Source organism: Triticum dicoccoides, chromosome 3A (genome assembly GCF_002162155.2).
Source record: "Triticum dicoccoides isolate Atlit2015 ecotype Zavitan chromosome 3A, WEW_v2.0, whole genome shotgun sequence".
Classification (NCBI taxonomy): domain Eukaryota; kingdom Viridiplantae; phylum Streptophyta; class Magnoliopsida; order Poales; family Poaceae; genus Triticum; species Triticum dicoccoides.
In genome coordinates this window covers 745734880-745759779 of record NC_041384.1, presented here as the reverse complement: position 1 = coordinate 745759779, position 24900 = coordinate 745734880, and the positions used below count along the sequence as shown (strand labels likewise).

The following is a 24900-nucleotide window of genomic DNA, read 5'->3' as shown; positions in this document are numbered from 1 at the left end:
TCGAGACCACAAGGCGTCTCTTCTAGGAGGTGGGATCATGACAGGGGCTCCCTGTGTGATTAACGCTAGCTGATTGCCCTCTAGTTCTTCAGCATTTTTTCGGTGCTCGCGCTAGTTATCACTGCATCCATCCCTTCCCCGTGGAGCCCAAACTCCACCATCATCGTCTCGTGTAGACCGGCTGCTGATCCCGCGCCGGACACCGCCTTCGTTGACCCTACCAGTGAAATCTTGAACCCTAACCCGATTGAGATAGAATCGGGTGTTCTAGGAACCCTAACTCCCCTTTCACACACCAACGATTCGATCGGGTGCAGGGAGTGATCCGGGATCACCCCGAGACAGCCCCGAGCGAACCAGCGGACGGATCGGGGGAGGGAAGGTAAAGCCTCGACAGTGGTGAGAATTGCCGCCTGGAGAAACATAACCCTGGTTAGAGGGAAGGTACATTCATGCCTGGTCTGTAGCTATGAGTACTTTTTTTCGATTAAAACGAGTACTTTTTGTTTAAAAACCTCAAGGAACACCGGAAGAAAATTTGGGCCTGCTTTCATTTAGGCCCAGCCCGGGTAAGGATTGAACCGTCCCAAGAGGACAAAGGTCACTAGCGTCCGAACCCTGTGATCGCCGATCAGATGCTGACGCCGCAGAAGAGGCGCCGCCGCCGCAGGAGGTCTCCTCGCGAAGGACCGTCCCGCCGGCGCCGCGGTGAAGAAGGCGCATCGTTGTCTGGATCCCTTGTCGAATTGGACATCAGCAGCACGACATCCAGCGCACCGCCGGCCCGCCAGTCCAGGTACCATGAGATCCTCGCCTCGCGCCTCGCCGGATTGCAGTTACAAGCGGGCGTCGCTGTCGACAGCCCAAATCTTCCTTCCGATGAAATTGTCCAAGTCCTCGCTCGTTCTAATTTCTATGATGATGAGCTGCGGGCTGCCCTAGTAGAATATCAAGCCCACAAGTTCTTGAGCGAACCCCACGGACCAGATGTTGGAGATACATACTTTGGAGAGGACTCGGGCGATGATATCACTGCGGAGGAATTTGCCAAGTACTCTGGACAACTAAAGACTCGCAGACCGGCTGAAATTGACACTAAGACTGGACTGGATCAAGAGCAGTTGGACAGCCTCCTCGCCAAGTATAAACGTTATCGCTTCAAAGCTTACCTGGTTAGTCCCATATCACCTCAGACCTATCTGTCTATCGCGATCAAGCATATACGCCCGTCTTATGTACCTTATTCGTCAGTAAAACTTTGTAGTTTCTGTTAGGAAAGCCTGTCGACGAGCTAGAAGAAGCTGCATTGGAATGCAAGTACCCTATGGAGCTTGGCTTGGAGAATGAGTTCTTCTCTCCTTACCTTCATGATAGTGCCTTTGGCTGGTATTTCGACCACGACCTCTGTTTACTTGCAAACTTGAGCGACTACCAGCGGCTAGTCCTTCCTAACTCTGTAAGTATATGTGTATTCTCACAACTTTGAGTTGAGTGATTCAGATACACTTAATCTGTGCTCACGCGGCCAGTAAGCAATTTCTTCTTCTCTTCTTACCTTTGAACGGGTGACCACAAATATTTCTCTGACAGCTTGGATAGTTAATGATTCATGACTGCAATTTCTCATTGTTTTTATAGCTTGGCTTTGTGGGAGTAACCTCTTTGTTCCTGGGGCCTGCCTGAGGTTCTTGCCAAAATGCAAAACTAAAATTACGAACGTCACATCTTCTGGAGATTAAACAGAGTTGAAAATATGTGTGTTTGCAATAAATTATCAAAAATCTCATAAACTGTGCACGTTAGAAGAAAAAGACAGAAGTATTATAACCTTTTTCTTAGAGAAAAGGCACCGGCCGAGCCCGAGAAGAGCTCGAACCTAGCCCTATTTTGAATTAACAAAGCCATCAACCGGCCAGGATTACAAGGGCACCACATTACAGGGGAATCGAAGGCAGAACAAAGCCGAAAGAAAGATACATGGCACAAGGCAAAACAACACAACGGCAGCACCATAGAGCCAACACACCAAGCAGCGATGTCGACGACCAACACTACGCCTGCACCAACTACCCAACTAAGGACACGGAAGGAGGGCACCACCGTGCAAGTATCGAGCGCCGACTGCATCCGCAGGCCAAACTTGGGCAACACTTAAGTTGTCTCCCGCGTCACAAAGGGCCACAACTTTTTCACCAAGGCTCGATGGGTGCCGCACCAGCGACCGGCAGAGTGGATCCCACAAGAACCCAACACAAGGTGACCAAGCTGACATAGGAGAAGCAGGACGAGCATACCCACGAACACGAATGACCAACCAAGCGAGCACCACCACCGGCAGTGGCAGAACGAAGCACCAGACGCGAGCTGTTGAATGAAGGCGCAACACCACAAAGAAGACCAAAGAGGGCATCAAATTATAATGGGTGAAGCCGAGCAGGATGCATCAAGAAGGCTAGACCACCATGCACTGCCACCACACCACCATCATCCCCGCCACCAAGAGCAGTTCCCGGCCGCTGCCTTCAAGAAGGAGCATGACAACAGGGTGTCATCGATGCCCATAACAGGGGAACACCAGCCTTCGCCATAGCTCTGGGAGGAGGCAGGAGGGAGAGGGCCCACCCCAAAGCCTCCAAGAAGGGAATCGGAGCCAAAGGCATCGACTTTGAGGAGGAGGCCATGCCGGTTAGGTGTTTCCCCTAGAACCTCGCCCACTCTCCAGATCCGCCAGGCCGGCTCCGAGGGACGACACCAGGGGCCGGTGTCGGCATGGATCGGGGCTGATCGAAACGGGGCGGAGCTTCTTCATGGAGCAACGGCAGGCTGCGAGGAGCCTCCGCCACACTTTCGCCCGCAACCTCCATGCCACCCACGCGATCATGGGATGCTGCCCACCAGTGCAGCCCGCCGCATGAGCCGCACCGCGCCCACCGGTCGGGGCCGCCGCCCCAGCGAGCCGAGGCCCTCCAACCAAGAGGAGGCGCTAGATCCCCGCCAGGGCCGCCACCACCATCATCGGGGCCGCGCCCCTCAGGCCGTGGCGGGGGGAAGGGAGAGGGAGGGGGAATGCGGAGGTGACCGGGGGGTGGGGGAGGGGGGCTCGCTTAAGAAACTTCTTCCCTGAGAGTTTATTATGCTGATGCATTTTTTGCACAGAGCAAGTCCTAAAAAAATCACAAGCGGTCCACATGCAGACAACTCCCAAATACGAGTACCATACTTTTTTTATATGTGTAAACAGTTTTTTGCCTGATATGCCGAGGCCCCATATATTTTACATGTTACAATACTGTTTTTTTCTTGGAATTTCTTGAAGTGCGAAAGTACTGTAACCAATAATAGTCACACACATATTAAGAGCATTCCATGCCTTTATACCCAGTGCTTGTTATTCTTAGGACAGCTGTGATATGCTGCTTCCCTTCCTTTATGGTGCAGGGTGGGAATGAGTATGAATATGACAGATGGAGTCAGTACAAAGCGTTTTATAACACCCCTGATGCTGATAGAGAGTATGTGCTGTACTGGGAAAAGATGGTCAAGGAAATGAAGGTATTCATGGTGCAATGATCAGCCAGTCCAAGTTTAAAACTTTGTTCAGTAAAAAAGAAATTGGACTAACAACCTTCTGTTCTTAACAGTGGCTTGAAAATCATGTGCTTAAAGATTTTCTGGAGGTACGCCTATATGACCTCTCAAAACCATGGAATGACAACTAATCTTGCATACACATTGTAGCATCACAATAACTTCTCTGTTCTACTATTTAGTGGGAGCCAATGCGCCGTAAAGGTTTGTACCAATCAATTAAGATTGCCAATGGGTTCACCAACATTCATTTGGGTCTAGCATGTCATGGTTTCGAGGTATGATTCCTTTGTCGCTTGCTCATTTAGATGGTCAGCTCTAGTTATGATTATATCTAACAATCGCAATCTTTCGATTAAATTTAGGAGTATGTATTGAGGACTCGCCTTTATCGTTTGTTTGTCGAAGGTCTTGACCGTGCCTTTCTTGAGATTTGGAAGCGGGTCAATGAGGGTCAGGTCAGCATTGTACATCAGAACTAACAACAGTTTATGATTATTGATCGGGTTTGTCAGTGCTTTCTAACCCTGTATATGCTTGGTGATGGTGTTGTCTTCTTTGTTGGAAAACTTGTAGATGTGTTTCAGAGATGCTCTGCAGGATGTTTACAATGAGAATCCGGTTCCATTGAGCCAACATACTTTGAAGGCTGAGCTGGAGTGGCCCGGCGGTTTTTTGCAACTGGAGCGACAAGTAGGTTAATTTTTTTTGTTTTTTCATAGGAGTTCTGTATGTGTTTTCGTTGATTAGTTATTAGTATCTCTTCTGATGCAAATGCTTTAATCATCTTTCCTTGCAGTTCCGCCGGTGCACAGAAGGCATTAGTAAGGAAGTAAGTATATCTATAGTATGGTGTGCTCTAGCATCCATTGGAATGTGTTACTATATAGTACAATCATCGTCATGATGTCTCTCCTTGGTGTATGTATAATATATAGCTTCCAGATCAAAGAGTCCAAGAGTTGATTGCGCAGGAAATTAATTACAAGGTAGGTTGTAGATATTGGTGGGCAAAAAATATTGTTTCCCCTTGCAGGTTTTGTATGTGATAATAGCTCATTCTTTTCCAATTTCAGCGTGCGTTGCCAAAGACGTATGCACAGTACGCCAGGAAGAAGCTCCAGGTTGCACAAGTCTTGGGAATCATTCCCAGGGCCGAGATACCAGCGTAGCTGTGTTTCTTGCTTGCGTCCGTGCTGATCTTTTGGCATTAGATGCCCATGTACATGTGGGCTTATAAATATGACGTACGTACCCTTTGAGCAAATTGTTCATCTGTTACCCAGCTTATTAAAATGTGCCTCTAGATCCGCCTAGAGTGCTATGGAATTGTGGGATGGGATCTATTATTAAAGAAAGAAAATTGGTCACTGGATTCATCAATAATGATCAGGTAAATAATTGACAAGGGTAGAAATAAAATGGTCGGGGCTGGGGGGCGGCTCTAAGGAAGTAAAGATCTAAATAACAATATGCGACAATATTTGTCTCCCGGCCGAAAGAACTCTCATTAGCCACCGCTCCTCTATTTTCCAATACCAATGACGATCCCCAGAGTCCACTGAGAGGTGAGAGCTCAATACCCTCATAGCCTGCATGATGATGAGAGAACACCTGAAAAGCAATTGTGCCATGCGCCTCCTCCACCCTGACTTGCTCGCCATCTCCCTGGTCGCCGCCCTGCCTCTGCACAGCTCGCGGTCGCCCCTGGGCCCTGGTCACCTCCTTCATACCTCCTCCCTGAACAGCAATTGTGCCACTATTTTTGTTTTCCTTTCTTTTGTCTGAAATGACAAGCTAAAAAGCATTTACCATTGTTTTGTGCTTTTGTGCAAAATGCCATGCTTAAAATCATTAATTGTTCCTGATGAAAATCAGGAGTGTTACTGCCTGCGGATCGCCTTTAGCCACAACCCCTTCAGCCGGTTTTAGCTTTGGACGCCACCCACCCCGAGAGCTTGGCCACCGGTGCTGATCCCGCTCCCCTGCCGGAGCTCTTGATCGGTTTTGTCTGCATCCTACTGGACGAGCCAGCACCCATGTCACCAGCGGTGTCACTGCCTACTGCGCTGCGCCACATCAACCACTCCCCCAACGGCGACTCCACACCAATGTTGCATCACCGTCTCACCTATGCCCGTAGTGGTCCCGGACGCAGGGTCGCCCATGTTTCGGCTCCCTCCATCATGCTCTGCATCCCCACTGTGCCATGGTCCTGCCATGACTCCCGGCATCTTCACCACCCCAAGGTCTTCTCCATCATGTTAGCTGCTTCGCTCTCGTCCAACTAACACTGCGATGCTTGACACCCACGAGTTCATCTGCCACCTCTTCGATTCTCGCATCGACTCCAACATATTCCACTTCCTTGCGGCGTTCGGATGCTCTCCTCGTGGTCAATGACGAGGCTTGCCGCGATGCTGTGATGGCCTTCTTCCCCATGGGTTTCCTGGGCATCCAGGTCGAACTCATCAAGTCTGAGGACACCAACAACCGCGCCACCACGACATACGATTGCCTCATCGAGATCGACGCGTCAGGCTACCTGCTTGAGGTGTGGCATCATTAGGGGGCCAACTTTGTCTTCGGGCTTCTTGTCCTCCTTTGTTCTGTCGACCGCCGATGCCTGCACCCGGGAGACTTCACCACCATGTGCACCTTCGTTCAAGTCGAGGTGCATGTTGCCTTCCCCAACCGCTACATCCTTCGCCTACCCCCTACACAGGTCGTCAATGTGCGCTTCTCCATCATCAAAACCTGGGTGGTCATGGACGGTCAAACCATCCCGCTCGATAGCTTCCATGACTTCGACGACGCTAGCCACCTCGTGCACACCCACATCGTTTGGCGTGGCTGCATGGCTGCCCCGTGCCCCTGCCATGGCATCAATCACGACAATGACAACATGCTGCCGCCCTCCCCTTGTGCTATGGCGCCCATCCCCGCGAGCTCGTAGATGTTGATTTCCTACCACCTCTTGGCCACTTCTATTTTCTGGGCTTTTTTTGCCACTACTCTTTTATGACGTGGCCTGTTAGACCCACACCAGCACTTGTCCACTACTTTCACTACCTCACTCAGTAAGAAAACCTAGCCACATTTGGCTTCACTATCTTTTTCATGCTCTCCCTTGACCAGTCGCCGCCTACGGACCTCATAGCTCGTTGCCGCTGGAGAGGGTCTACTCAACAGCGAGGTTCGATCCCCTCACCTCACGCCTCCCTCGTCCGTGGCTGCCATGGAATCCACGGGATAATCCATGGATTGCATAGAATTTAAGTAGCGGAGAATCCGAAATTTGTACCGCAGAATCTTTTTTCCCCTTGTAGAATTCGATTTAAAAAGTCTTGAACCCGATTTTGTACTTAGTTTTGTGTAGAAATTTTAATAGTTTAGAAATTTAGTTCCATGGATTACTTTGTGTAGAAATTGTACTAGTGTATAATCCCCTTTGCTTTTGTAGAAATTTTGTTTCATGGATTGCTTTGTATAGGAATTGTAGTAGTGTAGATTCCGATTCCTTTTGTAGAAATTTAAGTAGAGTATAGAATCCGATTGCTTTGTTTATAAATTTTAGTAGTGTACAATCCGACTGCTTTGTGTAGAAATTTTAGTAGTGTAGAAATTAGTTCCATGATTTGCTTTGTATAGATATTTTAGTAGTGTAGAATCCATATGATATGCTTGCTAGAGTATGTGTGAGCCTAGTTAATCGTCCATATGTATGTATCACTACTAGAATCTGGTTTTGTCCCGAATTCCAGAACTTCGCTGAGTTCATTCTATCGGGAACGCGGCAAACTGATTGTTCTTTTGTGGTTGGTGTTCTAGGAAAAGACAGTTTTGACATATCTCCCCTTGTTGACCTTACGAAGGAAGCATTGACTATTTCAAAGATGCCGGCGAATGTAAAGATCTCCAAGATTAGCAGGGAAGCTAATATGGTGGCACACGAGATAGCTAAGTTTAGTTTTAATAATAGGTCTGACAGTGTTCTTATTAATAGTGTTCCAGCCTGTGTGGCAGATGCTATAATGAATGATTGTATGAACATTCTAATTTAATTAATATATGGGCGGGGTTTTAAAAAAATTAGACTCGACAGTGATATGCAAACTCGGCATAGCAGTGACTTTGCCTGGTTCCAACGAAAAACAACTTGGCGATCTAAATAAACTCGGCAGAATCTCAAGTTCGCAGAGTTCCGGCAAGGAAAAACTCGGCAAAGCCTGATCGGTGGGCCCTGTTGTACAACATGCGACGGAGCCGTGACCATGGCCTTTGTTTGCCATGTTTCGGCTAAAGGAGACTCGGCAGACAATTTCCATTTTTCATTTTTTTAAATAGGAATTCTAGGGGTCACATCTTTGCCAAGTTTCGGTGTGACTAGACTCGGTAAACATTTTCTTTTTACATGTTTTAAAAATCGGAAGGCCAGGTTATAGATTTGCCGAGTTCCCAGTTGACCAAAGCTCAGGCATGGTTTAGTCCCACCTCGTCGAGTGAGGAGCGACTGGACCAGCTTAAATAGTCGCGTCGTCCAAAAACGGTAAGTTTCGGTCATCATTTCACACTTTGTGATGGATATGGATTATTATTATGTGTATCTTCTCGGCTTACACGCACGGAAAAATAAACTGTAACTAGAGAAGATTCAAAACGACAGTCCATATCCCTAGCCTAGTCGTCGGTGACCAATCAATATTGACTACCGTCAAAACTGCTTGACCAATGCAAAACCGAGACCAGGGTTATGTTCTGACCCTTGCGGTAAGTTCAGGGCATATTTTGACCGGTTTCCAAGTTCAACGTTGTGAATTAAAAAAGATTAGTCCGGGGTTGGTTTTCTTACTGAAAAAAAGGAGAAAGGTCACACCTGATTGTGCATACAATTCCTGGCAGCACCATTGCTTTTGGTTGTGGTAATGCTACCTTAACTAACCTTACGGTCGCACCTTAATCAACCGTCCAGAAGAAAGAAAATGTAATCATGTTACATTTGTTTGGTGAGTTTAGTTGAAAGTGCCGTAGGTGATGCGGATGGCAGAAACGGAACAAGATTGCACCGCACACATCAGGCCATCATCGTCGTCGTCGTCATAAAATAATTGATCTTTCGGGAAAAGGAATTACGCTTAAGCTGCAACTAATTAATTATTATAGGGCTACTATTTGGTACCAGTAATTTATTTTGTTTCATTTCAAACGATAATTGAACAAGACAGTGGAGCCCACGTGAGCAAAGCATGGCAGACCAAGTAGCTAGGTTACTGGTGGTTGACCTCTTCTATCAGTCTGACTTGTATATACATACACTTAATAAAACTATAATAACCTTGCAGCTACTTGTTTAAGAAAACTAATATTCAAATACGTAAATGAAAAGGTACATGGCTCAATTACTTGGTTGCTGGCACTGCACCACATCTACTCCACTGTATTTAGCTAGTTGCTGAACTTTCCGGCTTGTGTTTTCCAGACAAGCAGCAGCATGGACTGAACATACTAGACTCTTATCTGAAATGTTTTACCCGGCCCTTCCCATCCTTCAACAACTGTACCATTCATCCAGCCAAAATTTGCATGCATTTGAATTTTGAGCTGATCACTGAAGGGTATGAGTTCGCGGTCACAGGTGCTTGCTATCTATCTCGTGGCCATGGCCCTCTAGACTAATCCTGCAGCTTATTTGGGGCACTATATCTGACCTATATATTATGCATGGGTCCAATGATGTAATATATATGCTTCTATTTTGTGTACATATTTAACCGTCAAATGATGCAATATATATCGCCTTCCCTTCATTCACTGCTCTCGGGAAAAAAGAAAAGAAAAGTGAGAGAAAATAAAGGAAAAGAAAATAGAAGGAAACAAACAGGAGAATTGTTATATAGGTACAGGTTATAGCAGCAGCGCTTTTATGAGAAAAGAGCTACAGCTAGTCAAGATAGCAGTAGCGCTTTCTACACAAAACCGCTATAGCTACCTGGAGTAGCTATAGCGCGTTTTGCCTAAACGCGCTACTGCTGTGCCCACTTAACTCCCCAAATCCCCACTCCTCCCTTCATCCCGCCCCTTTTCCCCCAAAATCTCCACACTTTCTCCCCGTCGCGCCGCTGGAGCCCTGCCCTCGCCGCGCCCTACGTCGCCTGATACGTCTCCGTCGTATCTATATTTTTTTATTGTTCCATGCCAATATTCTACAACTTTAATATACTTTTGGTAACTTTTTATACTATTTTTGGGACTAACATATTGATCTAGTGTCCAGTGCCAGTTCCTGTTTGTTGCATGTTTTTTGTTTCGCAGAATATCCATATCAAACGGAGTCCGAACGGGATAAAAACTAACGGAGATTTTTTTGGAATATATATGATTTTTGGGAAGAAAAATCCACGCGAGAAGATGCCGGAGGGGTCCATGAGGCAGGGGGGCGCGCCCCACGGGGGCAGGCGCGCCCCTGACCCTCGTGGCCACCCCGTAAGGTAGTTGATGCCCTTCTTTCGCCGCAAGAAAGCTAATATCTGGATAGAGATCATGTTAAAATTTCAGCCCAATCGGAGTTACGGATATCCGGGAATATAAGAGACGGTGAAAGGGTAGAATCTGAGAACGCAGAAACAGAAAGAGACAGAGAGACAGATCCAATCTCGAAGGGGCTCTCGCCCCTCCCACGCCATGGAGGCCATGGACCAGAGGGGAAACCCTTCTCCCATCTAGGGAGGAGGTCAAGGAAGAAGAAGAAGGAGGGGGGGGCTCTCTCCCCCTCGCTTTCGGTGGCACCAGAGTGTCACCGGGGGCCATCATCATCACCGCAATCTTCACCAACAACTTCACCGCCATCATCACCAACTCTTCCCCCCTCTATGCAGCGGTGTAACCTCTCTCTTACCTGCTATAATCTCTACTTAAACATGGTGCTCAACGCTATATATTATTTCCCAATGATGTATGGCTATCCTATGATGTTTGAGTAGATCTGTTTTGTCCTATGGGCTATTTGATGATCAAGATTGGTTTGAGTTGCATGTTTTATTATTGGTGTTGTCCTATGGTGCTCTCCGTGTCGCGCAAGCGTGAGGGATCCCCGCTGTAGGGTGTTGCAATACGTTCATGATTCGCTTATAGTGGGTTGCGTGAGTGACTGAAACACAAACCCGAGTAAGGGGATTGTTGCGTATGGGATAAAGAGGACTTGATGCTTTAATGCTATGGTTGGGTTTTACCTTAATAATCTTTAGTAGTTGCGGATGCTTGCTAGAATTCCAATCATAAGTGCATATGATCCAAGTAGAGAAAGTATGTTAGCTTATGCCTCTCCCTCATATAAAATTACAATAATGATTACCGGTCTAGTTATCGATTGCCTAGGGACAAATAACTTTCTCGTAACAAAAACCTCTTTACTAAAACTAACTTAGTTGTGTCTTTATCTAAACAGCCCCTACTTTTTATTTACGTGCTCTTTATTATCTTGCAAACCTATTCAACAACACCTACAAAGCACCTCTAGTTTCATACTTGTTCTAGGTAAAGCGAACATCAAGCGTGCGTAGAGTTGTATCGGTGGTCGATAGAACTTGAGGGAATATTTGTTCTGCCTTTATCTCCTCGTTGGGTTCGACACTCTTACTTATCGAAAACTGTTGCGATCCCCTATACTTGTGGGTTATCAAGACCTTTTTCTGGCGCCATTGCCGGGGAGACATAGCGTGGGGTAAATATTCTAGTGTGTGCTTGTTTGCTTTATCACTAAGTAATTTTTATTTGCTGTTCTTAGTTGTTTTCTATCTTTAGTTATGGGTAGGAATTGCAAAATACCAAAAAAATAGTTGTACCTACTAAACCAATGGTTGAAGAACCACTCAAAATCTATGACACTTCTGAAGCTTATTACTTGGATCATCTTTGATCCGTATGTGCTCGTGCTGAAACCCCAGCTAGCTTATTTGAGGGCAAATCCTTAGATGAGCATGCTTGTTATGTGCGACACCGAATATCTGAAAAAGGGAAAATTTTACTGGGTCAAATTTATCATTTGCAATGCTATGCTTGGAATTTATGCGAAATATATGATATTACTTGTTGTTCTGAAAACCCTAAGAAACACCTTTCCTATCAATGTGAGTTTAGTGATAATGGAATCGTATCTTCGCATGCTAAGGGTGTTTATAGTTACTATGATGTTCAACAAATTGAAGAATTTGTTGCTTTTAAGGGTGCTTATGAAATTGCTTCTTTGATTGAAACGTACGATGCTACTCTTTACAAATCTGAAAATTTTGCCATACTTAAATATTGCTATGACAATTATGCTTCTAATGCCTATGTTGAACCATATATTGAGGACTACCCCGCTGTCCAAGAAGAGACTAATATTTTGCAGGAGTCTATGGAAGAAGAAATTGATGAAACTGTGAGGTCATTGGATGAAAAAGATGAGGAGGAGAGCGAAGAACAAAAGGAGGAAGAGCGGATTAGCTACCCATTCCCACCTTCAAATGAGATTAACTCTTCAACTCATACATTGTTTAATCTCCCTTCGCGCTTACCGAAGGATGATTGCTATGATGATTGTTATGATCCCTTTGATTCTCTTGAAATATCCATTTTTGATGATGCTTGCTATGCTTGTGGCCAAGATGCCAATATGAATTATGCTTATGGAGATGAACTTGCTATAGTTCCTTATGTTAAACATGAAATTGTTGCTATTGCATCCATGCATGATAGTCCTATTATCTTTTTGAATTCTCCCAACTACACTATATCGGAGAAGTTTGCACTTATTAAGGATTATATTGATGGGTTGTGTCTTACTATTACACATGATGATTTTGATGAATATAATATGCGTGTGCTTGATGCTCCTGCTTGCAATTATTATGAGAGAGGAACTATATCTCCACCTCTCTATGTTTCCAATACGATAAAATTGCAAGAAACCGTTTATACTATGCATTGGCCTTTACTATGTGTGCATGAATTGTTCTTTTATGACATGCCGATGCATAGGAGGAGAGTTAGAATTCTTTGTTGCATGATATATGTTACTTTGTGCTCACTACTAAATTACAAATCATTGTTAATTAAAATTGGCTTTGATATACCTTGGGATTCGGGTGGATTCATTACTTGAGCACTATATGCCTAGCTTAATGGCTTTAAGAAAAGCGCTGCCAGGGAGACAACCCGGAAGTTTCAGAGAGTCATTTATTTCTGCTGAGTGCTTTCATATAGTTTTAAAACAACAAAAATAAAGAGGGGAACCCGAATTTTTTTCAAAAAGGAAAGTGAAAGTGAGAAAGACAAGCATTGTTGAAGTGGGAGAGCTCCTTGAACTTTGTTCATGCTCACGGCAACTTTGTGAATCTTGATTACAGAAACTTTTCAATAAAAGTAATTATCCCCTTGTACAATTCCATTGTATTATAAAAATAATGTGCCAAGGTTTTCCTTTAGGATGTTTACTTTGCTTGTTGGTTTGTACGGTGCAGGACAAAAACTTTGACTATAGTGCGCGATTTTACATTTTAGCTGGAACGTCAAATGGTTCTGATTCTTTTTGCACTGTCTTTCTATACAAATTTTTTATTTTTCCTAATTTTGGCAGAACGTTTCAAGTATCAGAAGTATGGTGAATGTTCATATTATTGCAGACTGTTCTGTTTTAGACAGATTCTGTTTTTGATGCATAGTTTGCTTGTTTTGATGAAACTATCGATTTATATCAGTGGATTAAGCCATGAAAAAGTTATACTACAGTAGACACAATGCCAAAACAAAATATGAATTGGTTTGCAACATTACTTAGAGTAGTGATTTGCTTTATTATACTAACGGATCTTATAGAGTTTTCTGTTGAAGTTTTGTGTGGATGAAGTGTTCGATGATCGAGAAGGTCTCGATGTGAGAAGAAGGAAGAGAGTCAAGAGATCAAGCTTGGGGATGCCCGAGGCACACCAAGTAAATATTCAAGGAGACTCAAGCGTCTAATCTTGGGAATGCCCCGGAAGGCATCCCCTCTTTCTTCAACAAGTATCGATATGTTTTCGGATTCGTTTCGTTCATGCGATATGTGCAATCTTGGAGCGTCTTTTGCATTTAGTTTTCATTTTTCTTTTATGCACCATGCTGGTATGAGATAGTCCTTGGTTAATTTATAGAATGCTCTATGCACTTCACTTATATCTTTTGAGTATGGCTTTATAGAATGCTTCATGTGCTTCACTTATATCATTTGAAGCTTGGATTGCCAGTTTCTCTTTACATAGAAAACCGCCATTTGTAGAATGCTCTTTTGCTTCACTTATATTTGTTAGAGCATGGGCATATCTTTTGTAGAAAGAGTTAAACTCTCTTTCTTCACTTATATCCATTTAGAGAGATGACAGGAACTGGTCATTCACATGGTTAGTCATAAAATCCTACATAAAACTTTTAGATCACTGAATATGATATGTTTGATTCCTTGCAATAGTTTTGCAATAGTATGTGAGTTCTTTATGACTAATGTTGAGTCCATGGATTATACACACTCTCACCCTTCCACCATTGGTACCGCGCAACTTTCGCCGGTACCATAAACCCACCATATACCTTCCTCAAAACAGCCACCATACCTACCTATCATGGCATTCCCATAGCCATTCTAAGATATATTGCCATGCAACTTCCATCATCATCATATACATGACTTGAGCATTTATTGTCATATTGCTTTGCATGATTGTAAGATAGCTAGCATGATATTTTCATGGCTTGTCCGTTTTTTGATGCCATTGCTACACTAGATCATTGCACATCCCGGTACACCACCGGAGGCATTCATATAGAGTCATATCTTTGTTCTAGTATCGAGTTGTAATATCGAGTTGTAAGTAAATAAAAGTGTGATGATCATCATTATTAGAACATTACCCCAGTGAGGAAAGGATTATGGAGACTATGATTCCCCCACAAGTCGAGATGAGACTCTGGACGAAAAAATAAAAAAAAGGAAGAAAAAAGGAGAAAGGCCAAAAAAAAGAGAAGGCCCAAAAAATAAAAAAATAAAAGAAAATATAAAATTAGAGAAAAAGAGAGAAGGGGCAATGTTACTATCCTTTTACCACACTTGTGCTTCAAAGTAGCACCATGTTCTTCATATAGAGAGTCTCTTGAGTTATCACTTTCATATATTAGTGGGAATTTTCATTATAGAACTTAGCTTGTATATTCCGATGATGGGCTTCCTCAAACGCCCGAGGTCTTCATGAGTGTAAGTGCATCTAGTGCCCCTTAGTGATTTTGGTGTATTGATGACTTATAGGTTAAGGGACTAATGCGTTTGTGAGTGTACACAGGTTTATAGGTCTATGAGGAGTTTGATATTTCCAGAGAAAATCGACCCCTAAAAATGAAGTTCTTCGACTGAAGACTTTGGATCTCTGAAGACTTTCTGAAGACTTTGAAAGTGAAGAAATTGGTGTGACCGTGAAGACTTGGTATTCATTCGAGGAACATGAAGCGTGAAGACTTTTGTTTTCATAGTTTCATTTTCTCTTTCTTGAGTCATAGGAAACACCGTACTATTAAAGGGGGTCGAGGAAATACTAAGGAAAAATTTCCATGTGATGCTCAACTCAAAATCCTACACCTACCAATCCCTTCGAGTGAAGCCATTGGAAATCTCATACAGTTCAGTCAATTTCTTCAGTGACAGAGACGAAGTTCTTCTGGTCTCTAAGGAATTTGTCCTGACTGAGGAGTTAGGAATTTGCCAGTGCGGATTGCCTACACAGTGAGGAACATGATAGCCCTGAGGATTTTGCTACTCAAAATTCCGACCGTTGCTATGCTATGTGCTAGCTGTCCCAAAATATCTATCCACCTAACGGTCATATCATTGAAGGGCATTTATGTCTTATCATGTCGGGCTGCTCCCTAGGCTATAAATAGCCGCCCCCTACAACCACTAGTTGGTTGGCTGCTCCAAGAGAAATTGACAGTTGTCATTTGAGAGCAACCCATCCTCCGAGGACTTTGAGCGAAAATCATCAAGTGAGGAAAAACCCAAAACCCAAACACCTACAAACCCCAAGTGATTGAGCATCACTGAAGAGATTGATCCTGCGTGGATCCGACGCTTGTTACCTTTGAAGACTGTGCTTCTTCCAGACGATTAGGCGTCATGGTCTAGAGCATCCAAGAGGAATTGTGGATCGCCGAGTGACCAAGTTTGTGAAGGTTTGGAAGTCACCTGAAGACTTACCATGAGTGATTGGACGAGGTCTGTTTGACCTTAGTTCAAGGAGAATACAGTGAGGACTGGGTGTCCTGAGCTGCATGTTCAGGACTGGGTGTCCGGGACTGTGTTTCCTTGAGTTTAAATACTTAGCCGCTCCAACCAGACGTACAACTGAGACATCAGTTGGAACTGGTCTACCAAATCATTGTCTTCACCAAGCTTACTGGTTCCATTTCCTCATAATTGAGTTGTGTACTTGTTCATATCTGTGTTTGAAGACTTTGACTGAAGACTTTCTCAATTTCCTCAGTTCAATTTCTTCAGTCTGTTTGTCTTCATCCTGTGTTATCCTGTGCTTACGCTTCCTGTACTCTGTGCCTGTCTTCATTTCATCATGATGACTATGCTTGTATTCTATTATGTTTACTATTGAGTACTTATTCCGCTGCTAGTAGTTCTTCGCTAAGGAATTTCCTCACGGGCAAATTCCTCAGTGAATAATTTCATAAAAATCGCCTATTCACCCCCTCTAGTCGATATAATGCACTTTCAATGAGCAAGCAAGTTGGATGCACACCCACTTAGTTTCAGTTTGAGCTTTCATACACTTATAGCTCTTAGTGCATCCGTTGCATGGCAATCCCTACTCACTCACATTGATATCTATTGATGGACATCTCCATAGCCCGTTGATACGCCTAGTTGATGTGAGACTATCTTCTCCTTTTTGTCTTCTCCACAACCACCATTCTATTCCACCTATAGTGCAATATCCATGGCTCATGCTCATGTATTGCGTGAGGGTTGAAAATGCTGAAGCGCGTTAAAAAGTATGAACCAATTGCTCGGCTTGTCATCGGGGTTGTGCATGATGTGAATATTTTGTGTGGTGAAGATGGTGCATAGCCAGACTATATGATTTTGTAGGGATAACATTCTTTGGCCTTGTTATTTTGAAAAGACATGATTGCTTTATTAGTGGGCTTGAAGTATTATTGTTTTTATGTCAAATGATAGACTATTGCTTTGAATCACTCGTGTCTTAATATTCATGCCATGATTAGATATGTGATCAAGATTATGCTAGGTAGCATTCCACATCAAAAATTATCTTTTTATCATTTACCTACTCGAGGACGAGCAGGAATTAAGCTTGGGGATGCTGATATGTCTCCGTCGTATCTATAATTTTTTATTGTTCCATGCATATATTCTACAACTTTAATATACTTTTGGCAACTTTTTATACTATTTTTGGGACTAACATATTGATTCAGTGCCCAGTGTCAGTTCCTGTTTGTTGCATGTTTTTTGTTTCGCAGAATATCCATATCAAACGGAGTCCAAACGGGATAAAAACTGACGGAGATTTTTTTGGAATATATATGATTTTTGGGAAGAAAAATCCATGCGAGACGATGCCCGAGGGGGCCACGAGGCAGGGGGCGCGCCCCTGACCCTCGTAGCCACCCCGTAAGGCAGTTGATGCCCTTCTTTTGCCGCAAGAAATCTAATATCCGGATAGAGATCGTGTTAAAATTTCAGCCCAATCGGAGTTACGGATGTCCGGGAATATAAGAAACGGTGAAAGGGTAGAATCTGAGAACGCAGAAACAGAGAGAGACAGAGAGACAGATCCAATCTCGGAGGGGCTCTCTCCCCTCCCACGCCATGGAGGCCGTGGACCAGAGGGGAAACCCTTCTCCCATCTAGGGAGCAGGTCAAGGAAGAATAAGAAGGAGGGGGGCTCTCTCCCCCTCGCTTCCGGTGGCACCGGAGTGCCACCGGGGGCCATCATCATCACCGCAATCTTCACCAACAACTTCACCAACAACTTCACCACCATCATCACCAACTCTCCCCCCTCTCTTACCCGCGGTGTAACCTCTCTCTTACCCGCTGTAATCTCTACTTAAACATGGTGCTCAACGCTATATATTATTTCCCAATGATGTATGGCTATCCTATGATGTTTGAGTAGATCTGTTTTGTCCTATGGGCTATTTGATGATCAAGATTGGTTTGAGTTGCATGTTTTATTATTGGTGCTGTCCTATGGTGCTCTCTGTGTCGTGCAAGCATGAGGTATCCCCGCTGTAGGGTGTTGAAATACGTTCATGATTCGCTTATAGTGGGTTGCGTGAGTGACTGAAACACAAACCCGAGTAAGGGGGTTGTTGCGTATGGGATAAAGAGGACTTGATGCTTTAATGCTATGGTTGGGTTTTACCTTAATGATCTTTAGTAGTTGCAGATGCTTGCTAGAGTTCCAATCATAAGTGCATATGATCCAAGTAGAGAAAGTATGTTAGCTCATGCCTCTTCCTCATATAAAATTGCAATAATGATTACCGGTCTAGTTATCAATTGCCTAGGGACAAATAACTTTCCCGTAACAAAAACCTCTTTACTAAAACTAACTTAGTTGTGTCTTTATCTAAACAGCCCCTACTTTTTATTTACGTGCTCTTTATTATCTTGCAAACCTATCCAACAACACCTACAAAGCACCTCTAGTTTCATACTTGTTCTAGGTAAAGCGAACATCAAACGTGCGTAGAGTTGTATCGGTGGTCGATAGAACTTGAGGGAATATTTGTTCTGCCTTTAGCTCCTCGTTGGGTTAGACACTCTTACTTATCGAAAACTTTTGCGACCCCCTATACTTGTGGGTTATCAAGATCGCCCCCGAGGTCGACCCCGACCGACCCCGGCGCCGGCTCCGGCCTCGACCCCCGACCCCAACCCCGACCGACCCCGACCCCGACCCCGGCCCCGACCCCGACCCCGGCCCCGACGCTCGACCCCGACCCCGACCCCTCCCAACCTCGGCCGTCGTCAGGCTTGCACCCTCTGTAAGCCCCCCACCGCTCCTCCTCTCTCCGGTAGCTAGGTTTTTTTGGTTAATTTACTTAGGTTTTAGTTAGGGCAAATGTGATATGTGGACATGTGATGTTTTGTACATGTCATTTGGAATTTGGACATGTCATTTGGACATGATGATTATGTGCAGGGTAAATGATCTGAGTGGCCTATGTTATGCCAGAATGTTGATTCATTTCCGTTCCGGTGAATTTCAGGCGCTCGATATGTCCATTTTTTTAGCAAAGGTCATGCCGAAATTTTTCATGAATTTTGGCATGATTTGTGCTAGATAGTAGGCATATCGAGTGCTGGGAGTTGCTGGGAAACGACATTCCGGCAAAAATAAATTTCTTTTTTATGTCATTTCTCATTTTTTTCATAGCTTTAGAATTAAACGAGGAGACTTAATCATAGGGAACATGTTGAACAACAAAGAAACTGGGCCTTCTGACCAAGATGCAGACGAGATGGATTATGAGGGTGAACAAGAGTACCTCGAATATTTGACTGCTAAGACGAGATTGTTGCAAAGTCAAGGTTTGTAGGTCAGCCTCGATGATGGTACTGATGCCAACATCGACACCAACGGCGCGAGCATCAACTATGATGACTTAAAGAGTAAAGAACATTTGACGCAGTTGCTACCAAGTAGGATGCATCCTACGGGAATGCATGAGCCTCAACGACGATGACTTAAGGAGTAAAGAACATTTGACGCAGTTGCTCCTGACGAAGTTGCACAAGAGATTCAAGTTCCCCGACCGGGATGATAACATAGAACAACCATGGGATGATCTAAAGATGAAAAAGATTAACAATCACGCCATGGGCATGTTCAACAATGATTTGGCCTCCTAGAAAGGGAGGGTGAAACGAGCTATTGAGGCTGAGGGACCCCTGTACAAGATTCTGGAGGAAAATCCGACACTTACGGAAGAGGAGTTCGAAAAGTTCAAGGACACTTGCGCTACCGAGGCAGCCAAGGCTAAGGCTGCGAAATTCAAGAGCCTTCAGCAAAGGAACACGGGGAAGCATCGCCTCGAAAGTCGTGGCTACCTCGGTAAAAGGCCCATATGGGATAAGGAGGACACGGAACGTGAAGGCGCGGGTATCCCAGACCCCTTCGCGAAGTTCACCAACCCCTTGGAGCATGACTTCATCAGGGCCCGCTACAAGTGGGACAAGGAAAAGAAGGTTTTTTAGATGGACCAGATCACGAGGAAATTAATTAGACTACTGGTAATTATTCTTTTACCACCTTACATTTAGCTCCAGAGCTAGTCGACTACACATCCCTAAACGGTTTGCGCTCCTTCTGTAGGAGAAGCAACACCAGCTTGCAGCCGAAAGCCCTACTTCTCTAATGAGGCCCAAGTGGGACACCCCTCTCAATCGGGCCTTGAACGAACTTAAGGGACTCCCTTTGGGCCAGCGGCCGCAATATGGTCGTGTGCACGACGGAGGAGACGGCGCCACGTGGAAGGTGTTTTACAACGAGGCCCCGGAGGCCAAGAAGCAAAAAAATAAGTTTAGTCAGGCGGACATCGACAAGAAGGTGAAGCTTGCGGTCGAGAAAAAAGTAGCCGAGGACGCGAAAAAAACATCATAGGAGAAAAATGAGTTGGTACAATAGGCAGTCAATGCAGCTGTAACTGCCTGCAGAAATGATTTTGCTACTAACTTGGTTCCAGCTATCATCAACTGGACGAAGGAAAATCCAGACAAGACGGTACATGATTTCCCATTGCCCAGTTTCGTCGGGAGCAATGCTACCTCTTGAGCACTGCGTTGGTTTTCCCTTGAAGAGGAAAGGGTGATGCAGTAAAGCAGCGTAAATATTTCCCTCAGTTTTTGAGAACCAAGGTATCAATCCACTAGGAGACCACGCGCGAGTCACCTCGTACCTACACAAACAAATAAGAACCTCGCAACCAACGCAATAAAGGGGTTGTCAGTTCCTTCACGTCCACTTGCAAGGGTGAGATCAGATATAGATAATAATAATAAGATAAATATTTTTGATATTTTATGATACAGATTGAAATAAAGATTGCAAAATTAAATAGATTGAAAACTTATATGATGGTGAATAGACCCGGGGTCCATAGGTTTCACTAGTGGCTTCTCTCAAGAGCATAAGTATTACGGTGGGTGAGCAAATTACTGTCGAGCAATTTATAGAAAAGCGAATAATTATGAGAATATCTAGGCATGATCATGTATATAGGCATCACGTCCCTGACAAGTAGACCGACTCCTGCCTGCATCTACTACTATTACTCCACACATCAACCGCTATCCAGCATGCATCTAGAGTATTAAGTTCATAAGAACAGAGTAACGCCTTAAGCAAGATGACATGATGTAGAGGGATAAACTCATGCAATATGATGTAAACCCCATCTTTTTATCCTTGATGGCAACAATACAATACGTGTCGTTTCCCTTTCTGTCACTGGGATCGAGCACCGCAAGATTGAACCCAAAGCTAAGCACTTCTCCCATTGCAAGAAAGATCAATCTAGTAGGCCAAACCAAACTGATAATTCGAAGAGACTTGAAAAGATAAACAAATCATACATAAAATAATTCAGAGAAGATTAAAATATTGTTCATAGATAAACTTGATCATAAACGCACAATTCATCGGATCTCGACAAATACACCGCAAAAGAAGATTACATTGAATAGATCTCCAAGAGAATCGAGGAGAACTTTGTATTGAGATCCAAAGAGAGAGAAGAAGCCATCTAGCTACTAGCTGTGGACCCGAAGGTCTGAAGTAAACTACTCACACATCATCGGCGGGGCCATGGAGTCGATGTAGAGGCCCTCTGTGATCAATGCCCCCTTCGGCGGTCCGGAAAAGGCCCCAAGATGGGATCTCTTGGGTACAAAAGGTTGCGGCGGTGGAAATAGGGTTTCGTGGTGCTCTTGGATGTTCGTGGGGTATATGGATATATACAGGAGGAAGAAGTAGGTCGGTGAAGCAACGAGGGGCCCACGAGGGTGGAGAGCGCGCCCAGGGGGTAGGCGCGCCCCCTGCCTCGTGGCCTCCTTGATTGTTTCTTGACGTCCACTCCAAGTCCCCTAGATCACGTTTGTTCCAAAAATAACGCTCCCGAAGTTTTCATTCCGTTTGGACTCCGTTTGATATTACTTTTCTGCGAAACACTAAAATAGGCAAAAAACAACAATTTGGGCTGGGCCTCCGGTTAACAGGTTAGTCCCAAAAATAATATAAAAGTGTAAAATAAAGCCCATTGCTACCTCTTGAGCACTGCGTTGGTTTTCCTCGAAGAGGAAGGGATGATGCAGCAAAGTAGCGTAAGTATTTCCCTCAGTTTTTGAGAACCAAGGTATCAATCTAGTAGGAGGCTACGCGCGAGTCCCTTGCACCTGCACAAAACAAATAAATCCTCGCAACCAACGCGATAAGGGGTTTTCAATCCCTACACGGCCACTTACGAGAGTGAGATCTGATAGATATGATAATATAATATTTTTGGTATTTTTGTGATAAAGATGCAAAGTAAAATAAAAGCAAAGGAAATAACTAAGTATTGGGAGATTAATATGATGAAGATAGACCCGGGGGCCATAGGTTTCACTAGTGGCTTCTCTCGAGAGCATAAGTATTCTATGGTGGGTGAACAAATTACTGTTGAGCAATTGACAGAATTGAGCATAGTTATGAGAATATCTAGGTATGATCATGTATATAGGCATCACGTCCGAGACAAGTAGACCGACTCCTGCCTGCATCTACTACTATTACTCCACTCATCGACCTCTATCCAGCATGCATCTAGAGTATTAAGTTAATGAAAACAGAGTAACACCTTAAGCAAGATGACATGATGTAGAGGAATAAACTCATGCAATATGATGAAAGCCCCATCTTGTTATCCTCGATGGCAACAATACAATACGTGCCTTGCTGCCCCTACTATCACTGGGAAAGGACAGCGCAAGATTGAACCCAAAGCTAAGCACTTCTCCCATTGCAAGAAAGATCTATCTAGTAGGCCAAACCAAACTGATAATTCGAAGAGACTTGCAAAGATAACCAATCATACATAAAAGAATTCAGAGACGATTCAAATATTGTTCATAGATAGACTTGATCATAAACCCACAATTCATCGGTCTCAACAAACACGCCGCAAAAAGAAGATTACATCGAATAGATCTCCACAAGAGAGGGGGAGAACATTGTATTGAGATCCAAAAAGAGAGAATAAGCCATCTAGCTTCTAACTATGGACCCGTAGGTCTGAGGTGAACTACTCACAGTTCATCGGAGGGGCTATGGTCTTGATGTAGAAGCCCTCCATGATTGATGCCCCCTCCGGCGGAGCTCCGGAACATGCCCCAAGATGGGATCTCGTGGATACAGAAAGTTGCGGCGGTGGAATTAGGGTTTGGGCTTCGTATCTGATCGTTTGGGGGTACGTAGGTATATATAGGAGGAAGGAGTACGTCGGTGGAGCAACAGGGGTCCCACGAGGGTGGAGGGCACGCCTGGGGGGTAGGCGCACCCCCCTACCTCGTGGCCTCCTCTTTTGTGTCTTAACGTAGGGTCCAAGTCTCCTGGGTCTTGTTCGTTGATAAAATCACGTCCCCGAAGGTTTCATTCCGTTTGGACTCCGTTTGATATTCCTTTTCTTCGAAACCCTAAAATAGGCAAAAAACAACAATTCTGGGCTGGGCCTCCGGTTAATAGGTTAGTCCCAAAAATAATATAAAAGTGGATAATAAAGCCTAATAATGTCCAAAACAGTAGATAATATAGCATGGAGCAATCAAAAATTATAGATACGTTGGAGACGTATCAAGCATCCCCAAGCTTAATTCCTGCTCGTCCTCGAGTAGGTAAATAATAAAAACAGAATTTTTGATGCGGAGTTCTACTTGGCATAATTTTAATGTAATTCTTCTTAATTTTGGTATGAATATTCAGATCCGAAAGATTCAAGACAAAAGTTCATATTGACATAAAAATAATAATACTTCAAGCATACTAACAAAGCAATTATGTCTTCTCAAAATAACATGGCCAAAGAAAGTTCATCCCTACGAAATCATATAGTTTAGTCATGCTCCATTTTCGTCACACAAGAATGCTATCATCATGCACAACCCCGATGACAAGCCAAGCAATTGTTTCATACTTTAGTAATCTCAAACCTATAAACTTTCACGCAATATATGAGCACGAGCCATGGACATAGCACTATGGGTGGAATAGAATATAATGAGGGGGGTTATGTGGAGAAGACAAAAAGGAGAAAGTCTCACATCAACGAGGCTAATCAATGGGCTTTGGAGATGCCCACCGATTGATGTTAATGCAAGGAGTAGGGATTGCCATGCAACGGATGCACTAGAGCTATAAATGTATGAAAGCTCAACAAAAGAAACTAAGTGGGTGTGCATCCAACTTGCTTGCTCACGAAGACCTAGGGCACTTGAGGAGGCCCATTGTTGGAATATACAAGCCAAGTTCTATAATGAAAATTCCCACTAGTATATGAAAGTGACAAAACAAGAGACTCTCTATCATGAAGATGATGGTGCTACTTTGAAGCACAAGTGTGGAAAACGATAGTAACATTGTCCCTTCTCTCTTTTTCTCTCATTTTTTGGGCCTTCTCTTTTTTATGGCCTTTCTCTTTCTCTTTTTTTTATAATTCCTCACTTGGGACAATGCTCTAGAAAATGATGATCATCACACTTCTATTTATTTACAACTCAATGCTTACAACTCGATACTAGAACAAAAGATGATTCTATATGAATGCCTCCGACGGTGTACCAGGATATGCAATGAACCAAGAGTGACATGTATGAAATAATTATGAATGGTGGCTTTGCCACAAATACTATGTCAACTACATGATCATGCTAAGCAATATGACAATAATGAATGTGTCATGATAAACGGAATGGTGGAAAGTTGCATGACAATATATCTCGGAATGGGTATGGAAATGCCATAATAGGTAGGTATGGTGGCTGTTTTGAGGAGGATATAAGGAGGTTTATGTGTGAAAGAGCGTATCATATCACGGGGTTTGGATGCACCGGCGAAGTTTGCGCCAACTCTCAATGTGAGAAAGGGCAATGCACGGTACCGAAGAGGCTAGCAAGGATGGAAGGGTGAGAATGCGTATAATCCATGGACTCAACATTAGTCATAAAGAACTCACATA

At 44.0% G+C, this 24900-nt stretch overlaps 1 protein-coding gene across 1 annotated transcript; it reads left to right on the top strand.

Annotated features, from left to right (window-relative positions):
* The first annotated feature begins 635 nt into the window (after window positions 1-635).
* Window positions 636-4868, top strand: LOC119273235. The gene is made up of 10 exons (XM_037554474.1): window positions 636-1172; window positions 1265-1456; window positions 3439-3552; window positions 3642-3677; window positions 3771-3866; window positions 3954-4046; window positions 4165-4281; window positions 4388-4420; window positions 4527-4577; window positions 4665-4868. The coding sequence occupies exons 1-10, from the start codon at window positions 636-638 to the stop codon at window positions 4758-4760; spliced, it is 1365 nt and encodes a 454-aa protein (XP_037410371.1). The 3' UTR covers window positions 4761-4868.
* The last annotated feature ends 20032 nt before the right edge of the window (window positions 4869-24900 follow it).